Genomic DNA, 23568 nt, shown 5'->3' on the forward strand with positions numbered 1-23568 from the left:
CTCCCGTAATTTGTGTCATCCATACCTGTTTCTTTGTGCATAGCAACTCCACTGACCACCTCTTGCTATCCTGTGTTCTTTATTCCTTTAATCTGATTCATTTTTCTGGTTACATATTATATGTTCTTACATGTATTTCATAAACTTCCTCAGATCTTCTTGGAATGAAGGAGATTACAAATATATTTGAAAAGCAATTGGTAGAAGAGGATGTTAGATGGGAAATCAGATCATGCATCTCTACACCTGTTTCTTTAGGCAGTACCTGGATGTCCCTCAAATACACATCAAACTGGAAATCTTATAATTAGATAAGATATATAAATATATTAGCCTGTACAGGGTAAATAAAGTGGGCGTATGACTGCATGTGTATGTAAGTTTTTCAAAACTGTATCTATTGCCTGGGAGCCAGAGGTCATGCACATGACCTCTTCCTTCTCTTCCCCATTCTCTTTAGCGGATCTGCATTGCGGAGGGAACTACACAGACCCAGAGGGTCTGCTCTTTGCGGACTTGTCTGGACCTTTCACTCACAACATACAATGCATCTATATCATAAAGCAGCCCGTGGGAGAGCGAATAGAGGTCACCTTCACCCATGTGGAGCTGGAAGGCCAGAGTGGCTGTTCTCAGAGTTACATCGAGGTAACTTTCACTACTCGGTGTCCCTTAGATGATGTGTTTTCTATTCTGTAAAGCAGTGGTCTTCAAACAGTGGTTGGGCCAGTAGCACCTGGATCACCTGCAATGTAATTCTGTGCCCTGTTCCAGATCAACTGAATCAGAACCCGTAGGGGTAGGCTTAACAATCTGTTTTAACAGGCCCTCCAGGTAATTTGGTTGCAGGTTAGAGTCTAAAAGCAGCTATTCTAGAGAGTATGGAAGAATTTGCCAAAAATAGATGTAGGGATGGTGAAACAGGAGATTGGTGATGGAATAGCAAAGGACAAAATTGAAAGCTGAGACTCGAAACTCATAATAATGCTAAATAACAAGCTGTTCAACTGAGTCCTAATAACGAAGGTGACTGACTGCAAGTAAGTAAGACTAATAGGATTCACTAACAGGATACAGATATCAGAGATTGTCCAGGACAATTTTTTATGTGATAGAACTCAAGCCAGAAAAGTAAAAGGATTTGCCCAGGTGAGCTAGCGAGTCGGTGGCAGAGAGTTAAGTTAAAGCATTGCATAACTCTTGTTCTAAAGTTTAGATTTTTTTCTTCATTAGTTCTGTTTATTCTCCTTCAGAAAACTTTAATTCTGATTTAAGTGCGTGTAATGGTTGTAACAAGAGTATCTGAAACAAAAAGGCAGTTTTTGTTTGCCTGGCCTGGTATTTCTTTTGCTTAATTATTGGTCAAGCCACAAATTAAAGTGCTGAGCAAGAGAAACAAAATACTTTTTGTTGAGCGCAATCATTTCATACAAACCCAGAGAGGCACTGACAATTTTGCTTGCTCATGTAAGTTAGACCAGCTCGCTCTTCCAGGAAAAACCTGTATAACCTCTTGCCGTCATCCCTCCTTCACATGTAGAGAGAAGAAACAGAATTTTAGCATAAGGTGTAGACTTAGCTGAAGAGTGGAAGTACATTGCACAATTTATATTTTTTTAATTCAGAGAATTATTTTTTTTCCCTCGGATAGTGAAGTGAATGTGTCTATTCATTCAATTTGTTTTCTAAAATCTCTCATAAGATACATTAAAGTTTTATGCTATGGAGCAATTTTCGATATTTTTTTTATATATAAAAATTAAACATCTGTTTTCCAACCTCTATTTTTTTTTAACTTTGAGAACAGTAAAAATAGCTCACACATAGAGAATACGTACTATGTACCAGGTGCTCTTCTAAGACTTTAAAATACTGTAATAAATAAATAACGCCTACCGTCTTCTAACTGCCTGTCGGGTGTGGTACATGCTTTACTTGAGTTAAATTCGCTTTACTTGAGTTAAATTCATTGAGGCTTCACAATCATGATTCCTATTTCTTTTTAAAGATTTTATTGGGGAAGTGAAACAGGACTTTTATTGGAGAACAGTGTGTACTTCCATGACTTTTTTCCAAGTCAAGTTGTTGTCCTTTCAATCTTAGTTGTGGAGGGTGCCGTTCAGCTTCAAGTTGTTGAACTTTCAGTCTTAGTTGTGGAGAGCACAGTTCAGCTCCAGGTCCAGTTGCCGTTGCTAGTTGCAGCGGGCGCAGCCCACCATCCCTTGCGGGAGTCGAACCGGCAACCCTGTGGTTGAGAGGACCTGCTCCAACCAACTGAGCCATCCAGGAGTTCAGCGGCAGCTCAGCTCAAGGTGCTGTATTCAATCTTAGTTGCAGGGGGCAGAGCCCACCATCCCTTGCGGGACTTGAGGAGTTGAACCAGCAACCTTGTGGTTGAGAGGCCACTGGCCCATGTGGGAATCGAACCGGCAGCCTTCGGAATTAGGAGCATGGAACTCTAACTGCCTGAGCCACCAGGCCGGCCCATGACTCCTATTTTTTTTTTTAATTAATTTTATTGGGGTGACAATTGTTAGTAAATTTACATAGATTTCAGGTGTACAATTCTGTATTACATCGTCTATAAATCCCATTGTGTGATCACCACCCAGAGTCAGTTCTCCTTCCATCACCATATATTTGATCCCCTTTACCCTCATCACCCACCCCCCACCCCCTTACCCTCTGGTAACCACTAAATTATTGCCATGACTCCTATTTTTGATAGTAGGAAACTGAGGCTCAGAGAAATTGTTATTTGCCCATGGTTGCATGTCTGGGGAGTGGTGGAGCTGATAATTGATTTTCCCAGTTCAAGTTGTACTGTTCTCTGATAGGAACAAAACTGCAATGTGTAGCTCACCTTCTCTAGGGAGGAAGCGCTTATGAATTTCCCAATTCCATAACTGGCTCCCTAGTCACAGGACTATAACATAAACCCAGAAACAATGCTTTTCTCAGGTAGGCAAACACATAACTCTGATTTTCAGGGAAATCTAAATATCTTTCTATAGATCCTTTCTGGTGGTTCTAATGGCTCTAAGGATTTATCAAGGCATCTGGAATGACATATCCTCTCTAACTTTGCCGTATTCTTTAACTGAATTTTATTCAGGAGTTACATGAATTTTTCTGAATTAATTTTTCTGAAAAGTTATCACAAAAAATATAAAACTAGCGTTGAAAGATTTAACTTTGTAAACTAGAATGGCAGAATATTTTGTAGCCAGAAAGTGATTAGAGTTGATTCATCTAAGTTCTTATTTTAGTTCAGTGATTCGATTACAATATAACTTTGGACAATTCTTTGTCTGGATGCTTCAGATCCTGTCTCTGTAAGATGCCCTACCTATTCCTCCAACCTTTGTGAGGATAAATCAAAGAAATGAATGATAAAAGAAGCTTGAAGAATTTAAAACATTATACAAATGCAATTTTCCCAGGCCAAATTTCCAACTCCTGCCTTGCACTCATCAGTTCAGAGACAGCTGATGAGACCCTTTCATGGTTGGCCACTTGAAGTATCAACATTCTGATGTGCACACACATCGACAAAGCCTTTATCAGACAGATTTCCCTCAAGGGTTGTTGATGAAAAAAATAAAATAACTCTCTTATTAGAAAGACAGGTCATGTACAATAATTTGAATAATCGAATGGACTTTACTATTATATCCTTGACCATCCTAAAGGAATACAACCAATTAATTTATAGAATTTTAGCACTATCAAGGGCCTCAGAGGTCATCTAATCTAAATCCTTAATTTTACAAATGAGGAAATTGAGGTCACAAATGTCATATTGTGTTATTGTCACAATGGGATTTAGATGTACCTACATGGGATTCTAGATAGACTTTAGTTGACTTAGATCAAAGTTCCCTTGTCATTAAATCATATCTATCCATTAGGAAAATTTGTGAACTAAGCCCATTGTTTAAAAAATAGATCCACTTCTTTTTATGTCCTTCCAACAATGGTCATTGGGAGAAAGTGATACTGGAACCAAACTCATATGACATTATTATGACTCAGTATATCATTCCCCAAAATGGTAGTTTTATTTTTAAAAGATATACCTAAAAAGTGAAATCTTTAAGCAAAGACATTAAAAAAAAATGTCTGGTTACCATGTGAATATGTCCTCTAAATGAAGATTAAGATAGCATTGCCTCGTGTATCCCTTTCATGTGTAGTATGGATTTAAAAGAATTTTTGCTCATTTAGAGAGCTCTATAATAATTTATTTGAGAATACAATTTAACTAAAATAGATAATAAATGTGTTATTGCCCAGACACAGTGTAGCATACCTTTCTTTTTCTTTTTTTTTCCAAACAAGAAGCACACATTTATGTGTTAATTTTTGGATTTACATATCTCTAGCAACTAAATTTTCTACTGCTAAAAACATACATTGCCCATGGGTGGTGTGATGTGTCTGGTAACAAAAGAATGTAAGAACTGTTAGTTCATCTGTTTTTGTCTAAGAGAGCTTTTAAATTGTATAGAACAATTCAATGCAGCATCTTTCCAGAATAAAAAGCAGCACCTCTCATTAATATTTCACAAGGGATTCAGGCAGAACTCTGAGTGAAAGACACATTAGGTAGTAATGAAAGTTTAATTTTTAGTCTCAGAGAATGCAAATAGTAGGCTGAATAATAATTTCAGAAGCCTGTATAATGCTAAGGTCCGGGCTTGAAATGAGGTGTGGAAAAATATGAATTGACTTGTTCACCCTAGATTGGTCTCTTTGACCAATCCCATATTATCTGTCTCTGGCCCCTCCAACACTCTGAGGAAGTGGAAAGGGAAAACTACAAGAAAGACTGATGAGGGAAGAGCAAGGGAAATTGTCTTCTGGGGAAACAGGAGGGCTTTTGGGTAAGTTATTCTTTCTTAGAAGGGAAAAGCAAACAAAGATAAATGGCATAGAAAAGTATAAAACTATAATTAATAAGATAGGCAGAAGTCAGTTACGTTTAATTTGGTTTCTGAAATCTAGGGAATGTGTACCAAGTCTATAAGTGTCATTAAATGACAAATTAATCCTATTTTAGACTTCTTGCCAATCCCAGTAAATTCACAAAGCAGAAAATGTACACGTATCTCTTTATCATGCAATACAACTAGAAATTATTCATAAAAAAATCTAAAAGAGACAACTACTTGGAAATCTATAAACTCTCTCCTAAATAACTACTGGGTAAAGGAAGGAAGTAGAAAATGAAAGACAATTTAAAAAAATAACAAAGAGAAAATGCTATACTCATATATCAAGACATGATGAACTCAACTCTCAGGTAAAATCTTTACTTTAAAGAAGGAACCGAAAAATTGGGATGTGGAGAGGACAAGGAGCTGAAGACCTGTTTTCCCTCGGAAGCTTTTCTCAGCTTCCACCTGTCTCCTGGCTTCTACTCTCCACCTCCATCACTCCCAGCTGGCCCTGCGCAGCTTTCCGACTTCTCCATTCAAGTTCGTGAAGGACTTTTGTGTTTTGTTGGCATTTTGAAGCTATTCAGTTCTAGGCTTGGGATGGCTGAGGGACGGCTGTGACAGTTGGTCTGTTTGGACCTACTTGTTACCCTCAAGGGAATGTGCTGGTCAGTCTCATGACTGTGATTCACAGAGTAATTCTTAAGGATATGAACCCAAATGGCAAAGAAACAATAGACAGACCTTTGACAACAGCAGCTGGAATGCAGCCACAGCGAAAACACCAGAGCAGGCAGAGGAGTATCATTTCCCAGTTAAGTACATATTGAAATTAATTTCAGTTCAGAGAAATATGTTTCTAGAGATGCCCCCACCCAAAAATAAGCGGGGGCAATAAGGAGATGTTCAATCATTTGCATTCTTTAGCATATTGCATTTGAGTTTCTGTCAGAGACGGGAAACATTTGGTTTGTTTCTTAGCTCTGTTGTCAACACAGTTTTTCTACAATTGTGCAGCCATCCTGGTGCTTTTTAATGAAGTGATAAAATGTGCCATTGCTCAGGTGAAATTTATGGTCTAAATCATACCGTTTTGCTGTAACATTTAAGGAAAAATAAGACCGTTTTTAAAAAAAATAGTTTGTTTAGAAAGTATCATATAAACAAATGGTACCACTTTGCTTTTCTTTTTATACAAGACAAATGATGCAATACTGAAACCACTCATGAAGATTGTGCTTCTCCAGAAAGGTGGGATTTTTAAAAGAACCTCTGTGACTCATGCATGAGTAGTAAAAATTTCCTTTAAGGCAAAAAGGTGAGCATAGTGGGAGCCAGGAAAAAGACTGAGATAGTAGCTCCACCTGGCTTTGGAGTTGTGAGAGACTGTATAGAATAGAGCTTTCCTGTAGGAGTTGCATGTTCACGGGGGACCCACAAATTCAGTGGAACAAGTGAGGTGGAGAGCAGTGAATGAAAAGAAGAGGCTATGGAAAGGGCATCGGTCAGGAATGGCACAGACTATTTGGACAAATTGAGAGGATGGCTGTACGCTGTGATATAAATGAAAACAATATTGCATGAAAACAGGATGAAGGACTTCAACTCTCTGTTTCACTAAAGGCAGGGCATTTACCATCAGTCAGCCTCAGTTTCCTTGTCTGTAATAGAACTGGTAATATCCCTCTTTTCAGGAGAATTAAAAGAGGTCATTCATTCATTTATCTGTTCATTGTCTATTTGTCAAACAACTTAGATGCCAGGTGCTGTGCAGGATGGTGGGTGTCTAAAATAGATATTAAACTAGTAAGCACATGACTACATAATTTCAACTTGGGGGAAATATCGTGAAGGAAAGAATCACGACTATGAGAGGATAGCAGAGCCCCTGATTTTAATTGCGTGGTCAGGGGGAGCTCCCCGAGGATGTCACCTCTGGGGTCTGATGAGGAGAAGGAGCCAGTAATACAAAGAGCCAAGAGAAGGAGGATTCGAGGCGAGAGGCGCCAGCATCGCTTTAGAGACTGGATTGAGAAAAACAAACAAAAAGCAACTTGACAAACTCAAAGAATAAAAAGTAAACTAGCGCGGCTAGAATTACAAAGGAGAAGAGGAAAGAAACAAGAGTTAGGCAGGAGCTAGATCTTGTATGGCTTTGCAGGTGGCAGTGAAGAACTTCCCTTTGCTGAATGAAAAGGGACGAGGAGAGTGTTGTTAGTGCAGCGCCCAGCACGCCAGTGAGTGGTTGCTGCAAGTTAACATGATGATGGCGATGGTGATGGGGAAGAGAAGGTGACGTACTGGAGTTTGCAGTCACATAGGGACACATTTCTAGGTAAAACTAGACATGTATTCTTGATTATAGAAAAGCAGATTTAAAAAAAAGTCAGGTAAAGGATAAGTTTACTAACAGAGCTATTTGAAGTAGCACTCTTTCATGAGGCATCCAAGGTTTTAAAATTTTGACTATGAAATCATGACACATACTAATGAATAATGAAGGAGGATAACCTAAGAAAATAGTTTTTAGTCCCTGTGTAGCTTCTTTCATCTCTTGTGCCTCCCCTGTTTTATTCTCTCATTTGGGGTGGGGCCGCACTCCCTTTCCTGTGTACCCAGACTAACGCAAGGCTAGTTTCCAGGACCCAGTCTTTATTTTATCAGGGGCATTTCAACCTGACGCTCATTTCACAAGAAGCCACATGTTACACACCACTGCCTAGTAGGGTTCTGTGTGCAGCTCCTGGTTGGGTCAAGCCCAAGTACCAGCATATCCGGTTTGCTTTGCAGTAAAGTTTAATACTTAAATAGATTTTGAAACTATTATATAAAAACACATCTGGACACATAGCTGATACAAACAAATAAACACATGCATTAAGATGTAGCTTTGGACCTGATCCATTACAGACGTTAAAGCTTACTCCTGACAGGGCTCTAGAGCTCACATTTAAAATTGCAGATAAACTGTGTCTTTTGGCCCAGTTAGTTTTAGTTCTCGCTATAGGCTAAAACTCATGGGTCATGGGTTCTATATTGGGTCTCTGGGCCTGAAACCATCAGTGTTTGCTGGATGAATAAGCACGCAATGAAAAGCCTGGGCCTCGTCCACAGAATACTGAATTGGTCCCTGTCATTTTGTCGCGTCCAGCGCAACACGGGCAGTGAGGGTGCGAGAAGGAGTGGCTTTGGGTTTAGTTTCTAAGAAAGAAACATACAGAGACTTAATGCAGCTAAATCTCAGAAGGCCAGAGGTCTCACAGTTTTGAAAGACTGGAGCCCAGAACAAAGCCAACTGGAGGTTTTTATTGATAAGTATACAAGGGAGTAGCAGCGTTTTGGGCACGGTCCGCGAGACTCACTTATCACGTTATAGAAACAACCCAAACCAATTATATTGATCTTCAAACAGCCAAAGCAGAAAGTCCTTGAGGTGAGGTATGCAACTCTTTTAAGGGACATATATCACATATTGAAATTGTTTCACAGAGCTGAGCAGAGAGAGCTTAATCTTATCACTCTCAAGACTTTTCTCCCAATTAGGTGAGAGGGAAAAGTCAGAGCCAGTAGCCGCTTTTCACAGACAGGAGGAAAGGCAGACAAGGCCCCTTCCCAAATCTAAGGCAGCTCATCGAGGGTCTCCGTGGGGTTCTGCCTGGCTTGAGTTGTCCCTCCCCCCCCCTGCCCCATGGGGGATCTTACTCGTCTTTGGCCGCAAATCCTCTTTTGGAGACTAAATAGAGAGAAATATACAGTCCCAGAGATGCACAGTCTCATAGACTCTTCTTTCCTTAAGGAAAGACACTGGGGTGGGGGGGGGCAGTCTGCTAGGCTGTTGTGTGACAACGTCATTTCTTTGCGTATGTGATGCACTGTCACCAGTGAATTTGGTGTGACACCTCTGCAAGTGACCGTGGCATGACTCTTTGTTAATACAAATCAGATTGAAACGTGAGTCATCTTTCTCTAGATTAAGTTGCAATAACAGTCAATAACAGTAAAATTGTCAAAAACAATAACAAAAAAAAGTCATAATAATCTACATTTATTGTTTGCTTATGTTCATACGGTGATTTGGGGTCAGTCACAGCTCTGCTGATCTGTCCCCTGTCCCTTCAGTCCCTGGGACCCAGGCTTTTGGTCTTGTGAGCGGGCAAGTAAGAGGTGGTTGAATCGTGCAATGACTCCCAATGCTTCTGCTAGGAAATTGGTGTATCACTCCTGCTCCCAGTCTGTTGGGCGAATGGCTGAGCTCAGTCAGTGGGAAGGATAAGTCTTTATTCTCCACAGAGAGGCATTGCAAGTCACACAGCGGTGAGGATAGGGAGGTAATATAGTCTGTCTCAGTGCACAATCACAAAGGAAAAGATGAGGTTTTTTGGGGGGGTTGATGGGGGAGTTGCCATTACCTAAGTCCTATCATAGTGAATACAAAATGTGTTGCAACAGTATTTGGGGTCACTTTAGAGCATTTAATGAATTTCATTTGAATGTCTTCTTCAAGGAGGTTGCTGTTAAAGCACCCCATGTCTGAGATCCAGGGACAATACAGGCTTTCAGAATTAATAAGGTTTTGTTTTCACAGAGAGAGAGAAACGCAGCCAAAATCAATTGTACCTCTAGGTTTAGACCCTAGAGCGCTATAAGTTCCTCTGCAAACATTTGCACTCCAGCTGCCTTTCTCCGTGCAATCGCCCTTGAATTTCATTAGTGAGGCTCAGGGGAATGGCTCACTTTAGCTGGCTCTGATGCTGCCGGGCTGTTTTTCTTCCTTCTTGTCATCTTCTAATGGGCAAAATAGAAAAGAGAGATACAGTCTTAGCAGAAGCGAATGGAACCCTGGAGGATTAGAGAGCAGGAAACTGTCTTACTCTGTGTTTCTTGCTTTCTGGTTTCTTAGCACTGTTGTAGTTCTGCATCTCTAGCAAAAATCAAACCATCATACCCTGCCTTAAAATGAACGAATCAACAAGTATTTGTCAAATACCTGTTTGTAAACTTCCGTGTTTAGGTACCAAAGGGGATACAGGAATTTTTTTCTACCTTCAGAGATTAGCTATTTGGATAGTGACATTTAGCATAACTTTATGATAGTATGTGAAAAATTTATGTTACAGCTCATAGAAAGGAACTGTTTCAGTGTGAGTCAGTGGGGAGGTATGTGATTTTTAATGTCTGCATGACACTATCATATGGCTGTCCCATATTTATTTAATCACCCTCCTATTATTAGCTATTGGGAATATTTTCAGTTCCTGTTATTATACAGCATGCTTTGATGTGGATTCTCGGGTGTCTTTGCCTCTATCTTGAATGATTTCCTTACGCTGGAGTGTTAGACGTGGAGTGTCAGAATCCAAAACTATGAACACTTTGAAGTTTCCTGATACATATTGGCAGATTGTTTTCCAGAAATGTATACTCCCACCAGTCGGAGACAGGAGTAACTGCCTTACATGTCACCACCAGCTCTGCGTATCATGCTTTTAAAATCTCCCCTTTACTGGCCATTTCCCTGAGCCTGGATAATCCTTTCAATCTCCGCTTGAAACTCATTTCCACTGAGAAATAGTCCATAATCCTCTGTATGAGTTCAGAGTTTGGGGTTAAGTCAAGAGTTCTCCTCACTTTAAGACCTTTTTATATCACCCTTTCACTTTTCTGAAATGAAATTCATAGATGACATAACCTCACTGCATACATGAGATAAAAATACATAAAGTTGTAAGTATACAATTTAGGAGAAAAACATTTTTAAAATAAATTTACTTCAGTATGTTAATAGCCTGGGAAAGCTGCCCTTGGAGACAAGCAAAGCAGTAAGTTGTTGGCTCCCTGAATTACTATGAATGTCACAGTACAAACACAGGCTGACATGGCTGTGTAGGTCAGTGACAAATTTTCTAAAATGGTGACTAACTCTGGGTCCCCAGCCACTAAATGTCAATAGTACTTCAGCACCATTGTGTTAATAATTAAAACAAAGCAAAAAAAAAAAATGCTTTCACAGATTTCCGATAATTTTGATATTTATTGAGAACCATTGTGTTAAGTGATAATACAGTACCCTGCACTTTCTCAAACGTGACATTCATGCTTTAAAAAAAAAAAGGCATGCTTTCTTGTTGGAAGTCCCTTGTGTGCGGGGACCCTCTCACAGTGCTGTCACCAGGACAGCCCCGGGCATTACTGATGCCTTGATAATAATGTTCACTGAGAAGATGAATTCATATTTGGATGGCTAGATCTTCCAAAATAATTCTACATGAGAGAATGGCATGTACGAGCATATCCATGGACGAATTCCTGGTTTTGGTGAGAAACGTCTCATGTCAGGAATCATAGATGTTCTGTAGTCTACCTTTTGTATTTTTAGGCATTTTGCTAAGGAATTCACTCTCTGGTTTCATTTATTTGCTTCAACAGTGTCTTGAGCTAGGCTTGGATTTAGTAACTTGTCAAAGTTATTAAGTGAGGAGGCTTGGGACAGAGATGGGAATTGAATCTAGGCCTGTGTGACTCCATGGACTCTGCTCGTGGCCACTATAAGACAGACTATTGATGAAAACAAACGCTCTTTATTATATGAAAAAAACAAAACAAAACAAAAAAACTTTCTTTTGCTCCTAATTTTCTAAGAGTTTTATTTCTAATAAATAGGAATGCTAACAAACTTTCTGACATCTATGGAGATATATAGTTTATCTTATTGGATCTATTGATGAGCTTTACTTGTAATTTGTCATTTTAAACAATCCTTGCATTACTCTCATTCTCATATTGCATTGGGTATATAAGCCTAACAATGGAGTGAAGTCACTTCTCTAAACCTGTGTTTTGAATTTTCGTATCTTTCTTAATAGGTGAGATTAATCCAGCGTTTTCATTTGTATTCTCTATGTTTGGATTTGGTAAGGTGGTCCTGAGAAAAATTAGTTGGGAATTGTTCCATGTTTGAGGGTACCTTAGAACAAATTATATATGGGAATTATTTGTTCCTTAAAAGTTTAAAATAACTTACCAGGTAGAACATCTTCTGGGAGTTTTTTGGTGGGGAAGTAATTTTTTGATAATGTTTTCAATTTTATCTATGGCTTATTGTGTATTCAAATTTTATTTTTTTTCTATTCATTGAGATAATTTTAGTAATTTTTATGTTTTGTGGAAATAACCATTTCAAACATTCAACAATATTAGCATAGAGATGTATGTAGAATTAGCATATTAAACAAATTCCTCAGTATCTGTATTTGTACCATCTTTGTCATTTTTAATTTCGTGTATTTGTGCTTATTTTCTTTTATCATTATTGCCAAAGATATATCTTTTATACCCCCATCCCCCAACCTTCCTTGAAAATGTTCTTGAGTGTATTCATCAATTCTGCTTTCTTTTGTATTTTATTTGTTAGGGTTGCTTTTATTTTTACTTTGTTATTCCTTATTTAAATACTTTTTATCTAATTTTTAAGTTGACTCCTTAGAATTTCTTTCTTTCTTTTTTTTTTTTTACTGTGCATTCTGTTTTTTTTTCAGTAATGAAAGCAGTTTAGTCTATGACTTCCTTTGATTACAGATGTGGCTTCAACTTGCATATTTTAATATGCTGTCTTCTCACATTTTATTATTTTTTAAATAGTCCATCACTGTACATTTATTTCCTCTTTGATATTGTGGAAATCATTAAGAAAACATTTTAAAAATTCTAATGCTTTTGGACTTTTTTGGCTTAAGATTTTGTTATCAATACTTAGTATCACTGCATTGTGCTAAAAATTTGTAATCCAAATTAGATTATGACTCATTTTCAATCTGCCATTTTTCTTATCTCCAAATAATGCCAAGGTAATTTTGTATCTTTAAATAATGCCAAGGTAATTTTGTCGATTAAGATTACAGATCTATTTTATTTTTCTGTTTAGGTTCGAGATGATACAACCTTACTTGGAAAAGTCTGTGGCAATGAAACCCTCTCTAATATTAAATCTATTACCAATAGTATTTGGATCAGGCTTATAATGGATGCTTCTGTTCTAAGAGCTAGTTTCAGAGCTGATTATCAAGTCGGTAAGAAAACATATGCCTTAGTTTTTAAATGTTTAATCTCCCTGATTGTAACATTTTAATTTCTGGAAATAAGTTAGTCATTTTATGTCCTGGAGTGGCAAGGAAAGAATTCTAATCGTAATGTCACATTCCATTATATCCTTGTGCATAATTAGACTTTGCAATAAAATTGAGGGCAAGGATCATTTCTAACACTTCTATCACTTTCTATCACTTTCATATCTACAGCTTGTGGAGGTGACTTAACTGGAGAAGGGGTCATTCGCTCTCCCTTTTATCCTAACGTGTATCCAGGAGAAAGGACCTGCAGGTGGACTATCCACCAACCCCAAAGCCAAGTAGTTCTTCTCAACTTCACTGCCTTTGAAATTGGAAGTTCTGCCCAGTGTGATACAGATTATATTGAGGTAAGAGTGAAACACCTCTGAATATTTGTATTTGGTTGTATATGATTAAAAATATTATGCTATGCTATCTTCAAATAGGTTACATGAAACAAGCCTGGTTTGTACAGACCATTATCTGTTACGAATAAAGATGTAAAAATCCTCAACAAAATACTAGCTAACTGAATCCAGCAGGATATAAAAAGGATTATATACCAAGACCAAGTGGGATTTTTCTCCGGAATGCAAGGTTGCTAGACATCCAAAAATCAGTTAATGGAAATGATTTTTTTTAAAACCACATTATTACCTCAATAGATGCTGAACTTGACCAAATCCAATACCTTTTCATGATAAAACTACACCACAAACTAAGAATAGAAGGGAACTTCTTTAATCTGATAAAGGGTATCTGTAAAAACCCCATACCTACATAATTTTTACTAATGAACACTAGTCAGTCAGTAAAAAGACATCTGTTCTCGCCACTTCTATTCAACATTATACTGGAAATTATAGCTTGGGCAATTAAGTAAGGAAAGGAAGTAAAATGCATCCAGAATAAAAAGGAAGGAGTATAACTATCTCTGTTCACAGATAATATGATCTTATATATAGAAAAATCAGAGTACAGATACACACACACGCATTAACTATTAGAACTAATAAATTCATCAAGTTGCAGGATACAAGATCAAAATATGAAAGTCATTTCTTTTTCTACACACTAGCAATGAACAACTGGAAAATGAAATCAAGGAAACAATTCTATTTATAATAGCGTAAAACTGAATAAACATTGAGGAATAATCTTTAAAAAGACATGTATAACTTATGCTCTGAAAACTACAAAACATCTTGAAGGATATTAAAGACCTAAAAAAAATGGAAAGACATCTTATGTTCATGGGGTTAGAAGACTTAACGTTGTTAAAATGGCAGTACTCCCCAAATTTATCTGAAGAGTCAGTTCAATCCATATCAAAATCCCAACTGGCATTTTTGCAGAAATTCACTAGCTGGTTGTAAAATTCATATGGAAATGAAAGGGAATCAGAGTATTCTTGAAAAAGAAGAACAAAGTTAGAGGACTCATACTTACTGATTTCAAAATTTAAAACAGTTACTGTAATCAAGAAGTGTGCTATTCGACAAAAGATAAACATATACAACAGAATTGAAAATCCTGAAATAAATCCATACATTTATGGCCAGTTGATTTTTGAAAAGGGTAACAAGACATTTTAATGGGAAAAAAATAGTATTTTCATCAAATGGTGCTGAATATCTACATGCAAAATTATGAAACTGGACCCCTGCCTTACACCCTTCACAAAAATTAACTCAGAATGGATCATAGACCTAAATATGGAAGCGAAAACCATGAACTCTTAGAAGATTAGGCAAAGCCTTCTTACATATGACACAGACAACATAAACAACAAAAGAAAAAATAAGAAAATTGGACTTCATCAAAATTAAAGATAACCTAATTTTAAAAATAGTCAAAGAATCTGAATATATCTTTGAAGATATGCAAGTGGTCAACTAGCACCACGAAAAGATGCTCTGCATCACTAATCATCAGGGACATGCATATCAAACCACGTGAGACAGTGCTTCACACCCACTAGGATGGCCGTAATAGAAGAAAGATAATAACAAGTGTTGCCAAGGATGTGGAGAAATTAGAACACTTTTATATTTGTACACTGCTGGTGAGCATATAATATGGTACAGATGTTTTGGGAAAGAGTTGGCAGTTCCTCAAAAAGTTAAATATGGAGTTATCATGGAACCAGCAATTCCACCCCCAGGTATATACCTAGGAGAAATAAAAATACATGTCCACACAAAAATGTGTACATGAGTGACTACAATTATTATTCATAATAGCCGAAAAGTATAGACAATCTAAGTGTCCATCAACTGATGAATGAATTAATAGAATGTGATATAGTCATACAATGGAATATTACATGGCATTAAAAAGGGATGAAGTAATGACACGTGCTAAACATGGATGAACCTTGAAATCACTATGCCAAATGAAAGAAGCTAGTCACAAGAGACCATGTATCGTAGACTCCCATCTATATGAAATGCAGAATTGGCAATCTATAGACAGAGAAAGTAAATTGGTGGCTGCCTGGGGCTGGAGTTTTGAGGGAAATAAGGAGTGATGGCTAATGGGTGTGGAGTTTCTTTTGAAGTGATAAAAATGTTCTGAAATTGGCTTTACTATATTAATCAAAACATTTCAAAGATAATCATTCTTGAAGTAGTCTTCCAAAACAAATATCTAACAAAATAAATTCGAATATGTCTTTTTTACTTAGGTTGGTAGCAGTTCCATTTTGGGTTCTATTGAAAATAAAAAATATTGTGGCACAGACATACCTTCATTTATAACATCTGTGTACAATTTTCTTCATGTCATATTTGTGAAAAGTTCTTCTACTGAAAATCGTGGTTTCATGGCGAAGTTCAGTACTGCAGGTTTGGGTAAGTGATTGATTCCCTCTTGGGCTTACGTCAGAATAAGTGAACAATGGAAATAAATTATTATGAAGAATTTGTCTACACAGTAGTCACCTACACTGTAAAACATTTTAAATACACTCAAAGGCAAAATGTATATATTTTTAATCAGCACATATCAATAGTTAATTGATGTCTATTAATAAAACAAAAACTAGATTTTCTGAAGTGGCTTATAAGGAAGATTTTTCTTTTTGAGTTTTTAAGAGGCTACGACCAGATTATTTTATTTTATATTTCAGGTAGCTTGGTGGTTACTTGTTCTGATAATTACTATTTTTATTTTAACAGCATGTGGAAAAAGTCTTACAGAACCCACAGGAATCATTCAAAGTCCTGGCCATCCAAATATCTACCCCCATGGTGTTAACTGTACCTGGCATATATTAGTGCAACCTGGCTACCTGATTAAGTTGATATTCAGGAAATTTCATCTGGAGTTTCATTACAATTGCACAAGTGACTATCTGGACATTTATGACACTGGTTCTGAGACATTTCTTGGGAGGTGAGATTATTTAGTTTTGAGGGTTTTTTTTAACACAAAAAATTTCTTTCTTCAGTGAAGGATGGTAAAATCCACCGTAGTGGTATAAAAACCAGGTGAGATCAACACGCTTCTCAATGATCTTTTCTACATGACTACCCTGTAGTATTGAACTTTCATAATTAAGTCTGGACATATGTGTCCACCCACAAAGGCATCCCCCAAACCAAGGTAATGCACACATCCATTCACCCCCAAACCTTCTTCCTACCCATGATAGTTCCTCACTTCAGCCCCGTGCCCTCATCTCCAAGAGATAAATAACTTGCTTTCTATCATTATCTTAGTTTTCATATTCTGGAATTGTATAAAAATAGAATCATACTGTATGTACCCTTTTTTTTATCAGTCAGCATAATGTTTTTGTGAGCTTCTTGGATCTCAGAACTTCTAATTTTATCAAATTTGAAACATTTTTGGCCATTAATTCTTGAAATACTTGAAATTCTGTCTCCCCTTCCCGTTTGAGGACTCTGATTACTTGTATCTTAGGGCTTTTGATATTGTCCCACAACTCACAGAAACTGTTCATTTGATTTTGAGCCTTTGTTCTCTGCGTTTCCTTTTGGAAAGTTTCTATCACTGTGTATTCAAGTACACTTATCTGTTCTGTAATGTCAGTTCTACTATTAATCCTACCAAGTATATTTTTTCATTTTAGACATTGTTGTTTTCATTTTTAGAAGTTTAATTTGGGCCATATTTTATATCTTCCATCTCTTCTTTACACACTATTTTTTTCCTCTAGCTTCCTAAATCTGTAGGATGCAGTTATGAGTATTTTAATGTCTTTGATTGCTAATTCAGTCATCTTTGGCATTTCTTGCCATGTTTTCATTGATCAGTTTTTCTTCCAATTATGGGTTATACTTTCTTCCTTTTCATCCCTGGTAATATTTGATAGAATGCCTGACATTTTCAATTTTGCATTTTTGTACACTGGTTGTTATTGTATTCCTATACGTATTTTTGAGCTTGTTTTGGGATGCAGTTAAGTGACTTGGAAACAGTTCGATCATTTCCAGTTTTGCTTTTAGTGTCACTTGCTTCCCATCTCTGAAGAGTCATCACCCTTCACTGCTTGATATCCAATGTCTTGAAAGCCATTGTTTTGTATATTTTGACCAGATTTTTAGTTGTTTCAGGTGTAAATTTACATCCAGCCCCTGTTATTACACCTTTGTTGGAAATGGAAATCTCTGATATCTTTTTTATTTCTTTTTCTTGCATTTCATTTTTCCCATGCATTTATAAACATTTTCCCTTCATTCATATTTTCTTAAACTTTTTTCTCCTCCTTTTATTTTCCCTCTTCATATTTTGTTATTATTTGTTTTAATCTTTCATTCTACAACTTTCTTCTTTTCTTTTCATTTTTTATGGTACTTGACACATAATCCTGCAAAATACATAGTTTTTGCTGAATGACGTGAACTGTTGTAATGATCTTGCCTAATTTGGCGGACATGGGCATATACAGACACATTTAAAATATTGATTAAGTCACCTGGCTTTATTTTAATCAAGATATCAAATCTATTTTAAACTGAAATAGTATTACACACCAATTTTTTTTTCCTTTTTCTTCTTCAGAAATTATCAATTTACCATATTGATGCTTTCTCTTATTTTGGTTTCTATGTTTTTCCCCATCATTTCATTTGAAATATGCTTTGATTTGAGATTTCTATATTCTAGTCACTCCTTCTTACAGGTATTTCTTTAGAAAAAAAAGCTCATGGTATAACGTCGTTTATCACAACTCCCCTTTGAGTATTATTAGGATAATATTTCTGAATAAAATTACTTTTATTCAGCAAAGACTTGACATGACTTTGTAATCAAACTCTTGCCTCTGCATAGGCCAGCTTTTTAAAGATAATACATTCTACCTATGTAGGGCTTACTATTCTAGGCAGTGTTCTTAGTTCTTTAAACATAGTATATTAACTCATAAAATTCTCAAAACTACTCTATGATGTAGGTACTATCATCAGCCCCACTTTAGAGATGGGAAAACTGAGTCACACAGGTTGAATGGTCTGCCCAACCCAAGGTCATAATGCCTTTAAGTGATAGAGCTGACTCTAGAGTCTGTGCTCTCTGAGTTTATGATACGTTTCCCTTTGTTGTGTAAGTTTATTCCATTTCTATTAATAAGTTCATTAATATGCTATATAGCAACCTAGTATAGATTGTAACTGCTGATTACATTAAACTTCTTGTATATGACAAGTCCCATAGCTAGGTGCACACATAAAACCATTTCAGGAAAGTATTCATGAATAGGATGACCCTCAGCAACTGATACATGTTTGTGCCTGAAATATATTTGCTTTTAAAGGTTCATAGAGGATATTATTATTATTTACATGTCCTAATTTTGGTAGTACACATTTCAAGTGTACTAAAAGTGTTTAAACCTGCGTTCTTTCTTGGTTTCAAATAGATATTGTGGAAAATCAATCCCGCCCTCTCTTACCAGCACTAGCAACTCATTAATGCTCGTGTTTGTGGCTGACTCTGACCTCGCTTATGAAGGCTTTTTAATAGACTACGAAGCAACAAATGCATCGGCAGGTAACAAAACAGCATTTGCATACTTGGTTTTATTTACTCCATTACAAAGTAGTTTTGTGAGAATACGTCATTCCCCAACCTGTGGCACCCAATGAAAGCTGTATTAAAAAGAAGTCTAGTGACGTAAGTGCTTCCCCTGTTCATAATAGAGGAATGATTGAATAAGGCTATTGTTATCAATGTTAAATTTTCTTAATTCTGATAATTGTACAGTGGTTTTAGAAGAGAATGTTTTTGTTCTTAGGAACTAGACACTGATGTTTCCGGGGGTAAAAGGGTGCGATGTCTTCAAATTACTCTCAAGTGGTTCAGAGAATAAGGGAGTGAGCAAGTCAGAGGGAGGAAGTGTGAGAGAGAGGGCAATGGGGCAGCATACAAGTATGTACTAAATCTGGGGGAAAGGAATTCAGGAGCCAGTTCTTACAACTTTCCTGCGAGTTTAAACTTTACCAAAATATTATCTCTTCTACCAAAGAGACAGAATGCTTATTTTAAGAAATTAGAAAAAGGGCAACAGCAGATAAGCATAAGAGGCTACTACATGGGATTCTGTGGCAGGAAATGGAAGTTTTCTTGGCAAAATATACATTTCTGTATTTGACTTCATGAAATCGCACCTTTTTAGCATTTATTCATTGTATTTTTCCTGTTATTTCATTTTCATCATTACTTTGCTCTTTGCAAATGCAGTATAAGGAAACAAACATCTTTTGCAAGGAGAGTCTTTGGGGTTGTTTGTAAACCGGAGATGCTCCAGACCCAAAGCCTCTGGGACTTACGAGAGAGTCATGTTTCTTTAGGCTTATGTTCCCGCCTGGGATGGGTACCATTTTGAAGAATATGGGTTTTCTTTTGAAAGATACTGAATGGGCTGAAATGCTGTCAATCTAGGGGAGATTTATAGTAGACACATGAGCTTGCCAGGCATTTCACAGCCTCTGCATTGCCCCAGAGGCAAATGCGATTCACTGACACTCTCTTCAGAAAGTACTGGGAGCTTTTCCTGTGTCCGGATGTGCTCTCTGACACAGTCATGTGTTCAGAGATCACTGGGTACTCACCTTTACAGCCCCTGCTCAAATAAATAAATAAATAAATAAATAAATAAATAAATAAATATTTTTAAAAAATCTCCCACTCAGAATCCCTACCCAGTTTCTCATTTATTTCTCCTCTGTGTGGCTCACCACTACTTTTTGTTTTTTAAATACCAAACATTTATTATTATTTATTTATTTTAACAGGACTTTATTGGGGAACAGTGTGTATTTCCAGGGCTTTTTTCCCCCCAAATCAAGTTGTTGTCCTTTCAATCTTAGTTGTGGAGGGCGCAGCTCAGCCCCAGGTCCAGTTGCCATCGTTAGTTGCAGGGGGCACAGCCCACCTTCCCTTGTGGGAGTCGAACCAGCAACCTTGTGGTTGAGAAGACATGTTTCAACCAACTGAGCCATCTGGGAGCTCAGTGGCAGCTCAGCTCAAGGTGCTGAGTTCAATCTTATTCGCAGCAGGCACAGACCACCATCCCTTGCGGGAGTCAAGGAGTCGAACCAGCAACCTTGTGGTTCAGAGCCCACTGGCCCATGTGGGAATCCAACCGGCAGCCTTTGGCGTTAGGAGCATGGAGCGCCAACTGCTTAGCCCCCAGACTGGCCCACCACTATTCATTTCAGGCTAACCTACTGTTCTCTGCAGTAGTTCAAGTTCTGTGTTTTGATAGCAGGGCTTTAGATTTCTCCAGAATCCTGAGTGTGAGAGAAGCACACACCTTTCTCTCCGGTGGGACCTTCTCTAGGAGACAGTTCATTATCCAGCTCAACCACACGGGAAATTGAATCCCCAGCAATTACAGTCGGTTGTGTTCCACAACTGACAGAGTCATGGGACTTTGTTCACGAGGTTAACATCCAGTGACCAAAATGGGATTTTCAACAAATTTTAGTGTGCACACAATTTTCCATACTTCTGTAGTTTTCTCTGCTTCATATATTTGGCCTGAATCACACTGAACATTAGATTAGGATTTAGAACCAGTCACTTGAAGTCTCTGTACTCTCATTTTCTCATCTGTAAAATTAAAAGATTGGATTTGATGATCTTTGAGATGCCTTTCGGCTCTAATCAACTGTATGAACACAAGTTTAATTTGCTGCATGAATAAACTAGCTGTATCTTAGCTAATATACGATGCGGGCTGGCCTTCCTGAAAATATAATATAAATCTTTGTAACAATTTGCAAAGTAAGACATAGCTCTGTAATGACTAAAACAGCGCTGCTAATACCACACTGGCTTGTAAGGCAATCGCTGGTGCAGTAAGAACCAAGAGCAATCAAAATAATCTGGCAGAGAAGATATTAAAGTTAAATTTTAATTAAAAAAAAATTCAGAAAGGTAAGATAGAGGTAAAAGAAAAGTAAGTTGAGAAAAAGGAGAGAAGCAAGCTGGACAGAAAAGGAAACTGATAAAGGAAAAGAACAGAAGAAAAGACAAGCGATGAAAGAAGGGGATCCTTCCGAACTAACTCAAAAACTCCACAGTCTGCCTCTCGGTGTGACGATCATGTCTTTGGCCTCTGTTTGTTCCAGACAGGGCTGAAAACCCAGAGATTGTTTGCTTTCCACCCCTTGGACAAGCTGACTGGTCACGGTGTGCCTGCTTTTTTTGCTGGATGAACTCATCGTTCTGACTAACACAGTCAAATATTCTAAACAGCAATCAGATAATTGGACCCAGGAAGCCATATGGCACCCTTAGCTTACCATTTTGGGGCGTGTCTCAGTTTCCCATCAATCAGGACGTGAGTGATGGGCTCTCATCTACTGTGGAGATGGCCCCTCCCTGCAGGACTGCTCAGGGAAGGACTGGACTCAGGAGACTGCTGTGCGGTTAGGCTGGTGACAGCCAGGCAGTGGGCAAACCCTCCAGGCAGGCTGAGGCCAACTGAGCTCCCACCTGGAAAGAGGGAGGTGTTAGGATGCTTTTTTTTTCAGTTGTCATCTTATTTTTTAGACTTTCTGCACTATAAAATAGTATCAGGGAAAAGCATCAGTGGAAGCTCAATCGTTGGCCCTCATTCTATTTTATTTATTGCTCTAGCAGAAGTTACTTTCCAAGGGACAATGAAAGTATTTGCTTCTTGATTTCTAGTTACTTGGCACAACAGGTGTGAATTTCTCTGCTGAAGTCTTTCCTGTCTTCATCTGATAAAGATTAAATTTCCTGACTTCAATCCAGTTACTTTTCCATCTGTAGTACATGCCATGGGGCTGTGATGTCAGCCTCTAAATATGTGTTTGGGAGGAGAGAGACTGGCTTCTGGTCATTACTTTGACTTCCTCCCTCATCACTGTTTCTGCCTTCGTCCAGATGTGCCTGGGGGAAATAAAAGCAAAAATCTAACGAGTGAAATGTTTGTGGGTAGAAACTCTTGAGATTTTCTTCATAACTGATAATAAGACAAGGTTTTAAATGTTTGCTCATTTAAAGTATGAAACATTTCAATTCTGTGAGATTACTTAACTTTATTTACCTAATTTGTAAATGAAATCCAGTAGAGTAGTGTTCCCAAGCTCTACTGTTCATAAACTTGGGGTAGGAGTTTCTTCTTACAAATTTAATCAATTAGTTGACTTTACTAATTTAAAACTGTAATTTTATATTCTATTAACATCTGCTGTATATACATTAATATAATCCTACCAAGAGGGAACTTTAAAAGTATAAGAAATAGAGAAATGTACTTGATGCATTTTCTATTTTAACAATAAAAGAAAACCCATATAACATCTAATTTAGTGTTTTCAACATTGCAACATTCATGACTCATTAGTGGGTCATGAAATTTATTAGGTGTGAATTTGCATTGAACAAACTTACATTTGTCAAAAGTAATGAATAGAATAGTATCAGGGTTTATCATACAAAGTTTGGTGTTTATGAAAACTGCAGTATTGATATAAACCGTGATTGATATAAATTGTGTTTTTTATGGTGCATCAGAAAGTTTGAAACACTAATCTAGTCCAATTATCTTGTTTTTTAAAGGAAGGAAATTGAAGTCCAGAATTGAATTTATCCTCCCAAGAATACACAGCTAGTTGGTTTAGCAGACAAACCCCCAAATCCAGCCCCAACATCCAAACCATTTGTCTTACTATGTCTAGATTAGCCATTGGAAATGCTCTAGATGAACTGTCATTGTGTGGCTGCTAACATTCATTTCAGAGCTATAGTAAAAACGTGGTGGACTTTTCAGATTTTCTGTAAAGAGAGAGCTTTACAGTTGCCTGTAGGAAATGGACAGGAAGTTTCAGAACCACATCAGGATAGGGTTAAAAGTGGACCCTAGTGGGCTTTCCCAGTCTCCTTACTCCCAGCTCAGTGTTCCCACTGACTCCCCAGTGTGTGTCTGTTTCTCATCAGTCATCTCGGACTGAGCTAGATAGGGCACCTAAAAGATAGATCAAGGAATAATTACAAGAAGGATGAAAGAGGGTTTCTGTAGAAGA

General features: G+C 37.5%; 1 protein-coding gene across 1 annotated transcript in view; it reads left to right on the forward strand.

Moving 5' to 3' along the window:
- Window positions 1-23568, forward strand: part of LOC308498989 (cubilin-like) — a gene marked incomplete at its 5' end in the record, with an annotated part of 216957 nt that overhangs the window by 7088 nt on the left and 186301 nt on the right. Inside the window, 6 exons of the mRNA XM_081051777.1 lie at window positions 461-648; window positions 12862-13006; window positions 13235-13413; window positions 15732-15897; window positions 16225-16441; window positions 18930-19060. Of these exons, the coding sequence (XP_080907903.1) occupies window positions 461-648; window positions 12862-13006; window positions 13235-13413; window positions 15732-15897; window positions 16225-16441; window positions 18930-19060 (1026 nt within the window). The remainder of the gene's footprint in view (window positions 1-460; window positions 649-12861; window positions 13007-13234; window positions 13414-15731; window positions 15898-16224; window positions 16442-18929; window positions 19061-23568) is intronic.

The sequence above is a fragment of the Rhinolophus hipposideros genome (genome assembly GCF_964194185.1).
Source record: "Rhinolophus hipposideros genome assembly, chromosome: 1".
Taxonomy (NCBI): Eukaryota; Metazoa; Chordata; class Mammalia; order Chiroptera; family Rhinolophidae; genus Rhinolophus; species Rhinolophus hipposideros.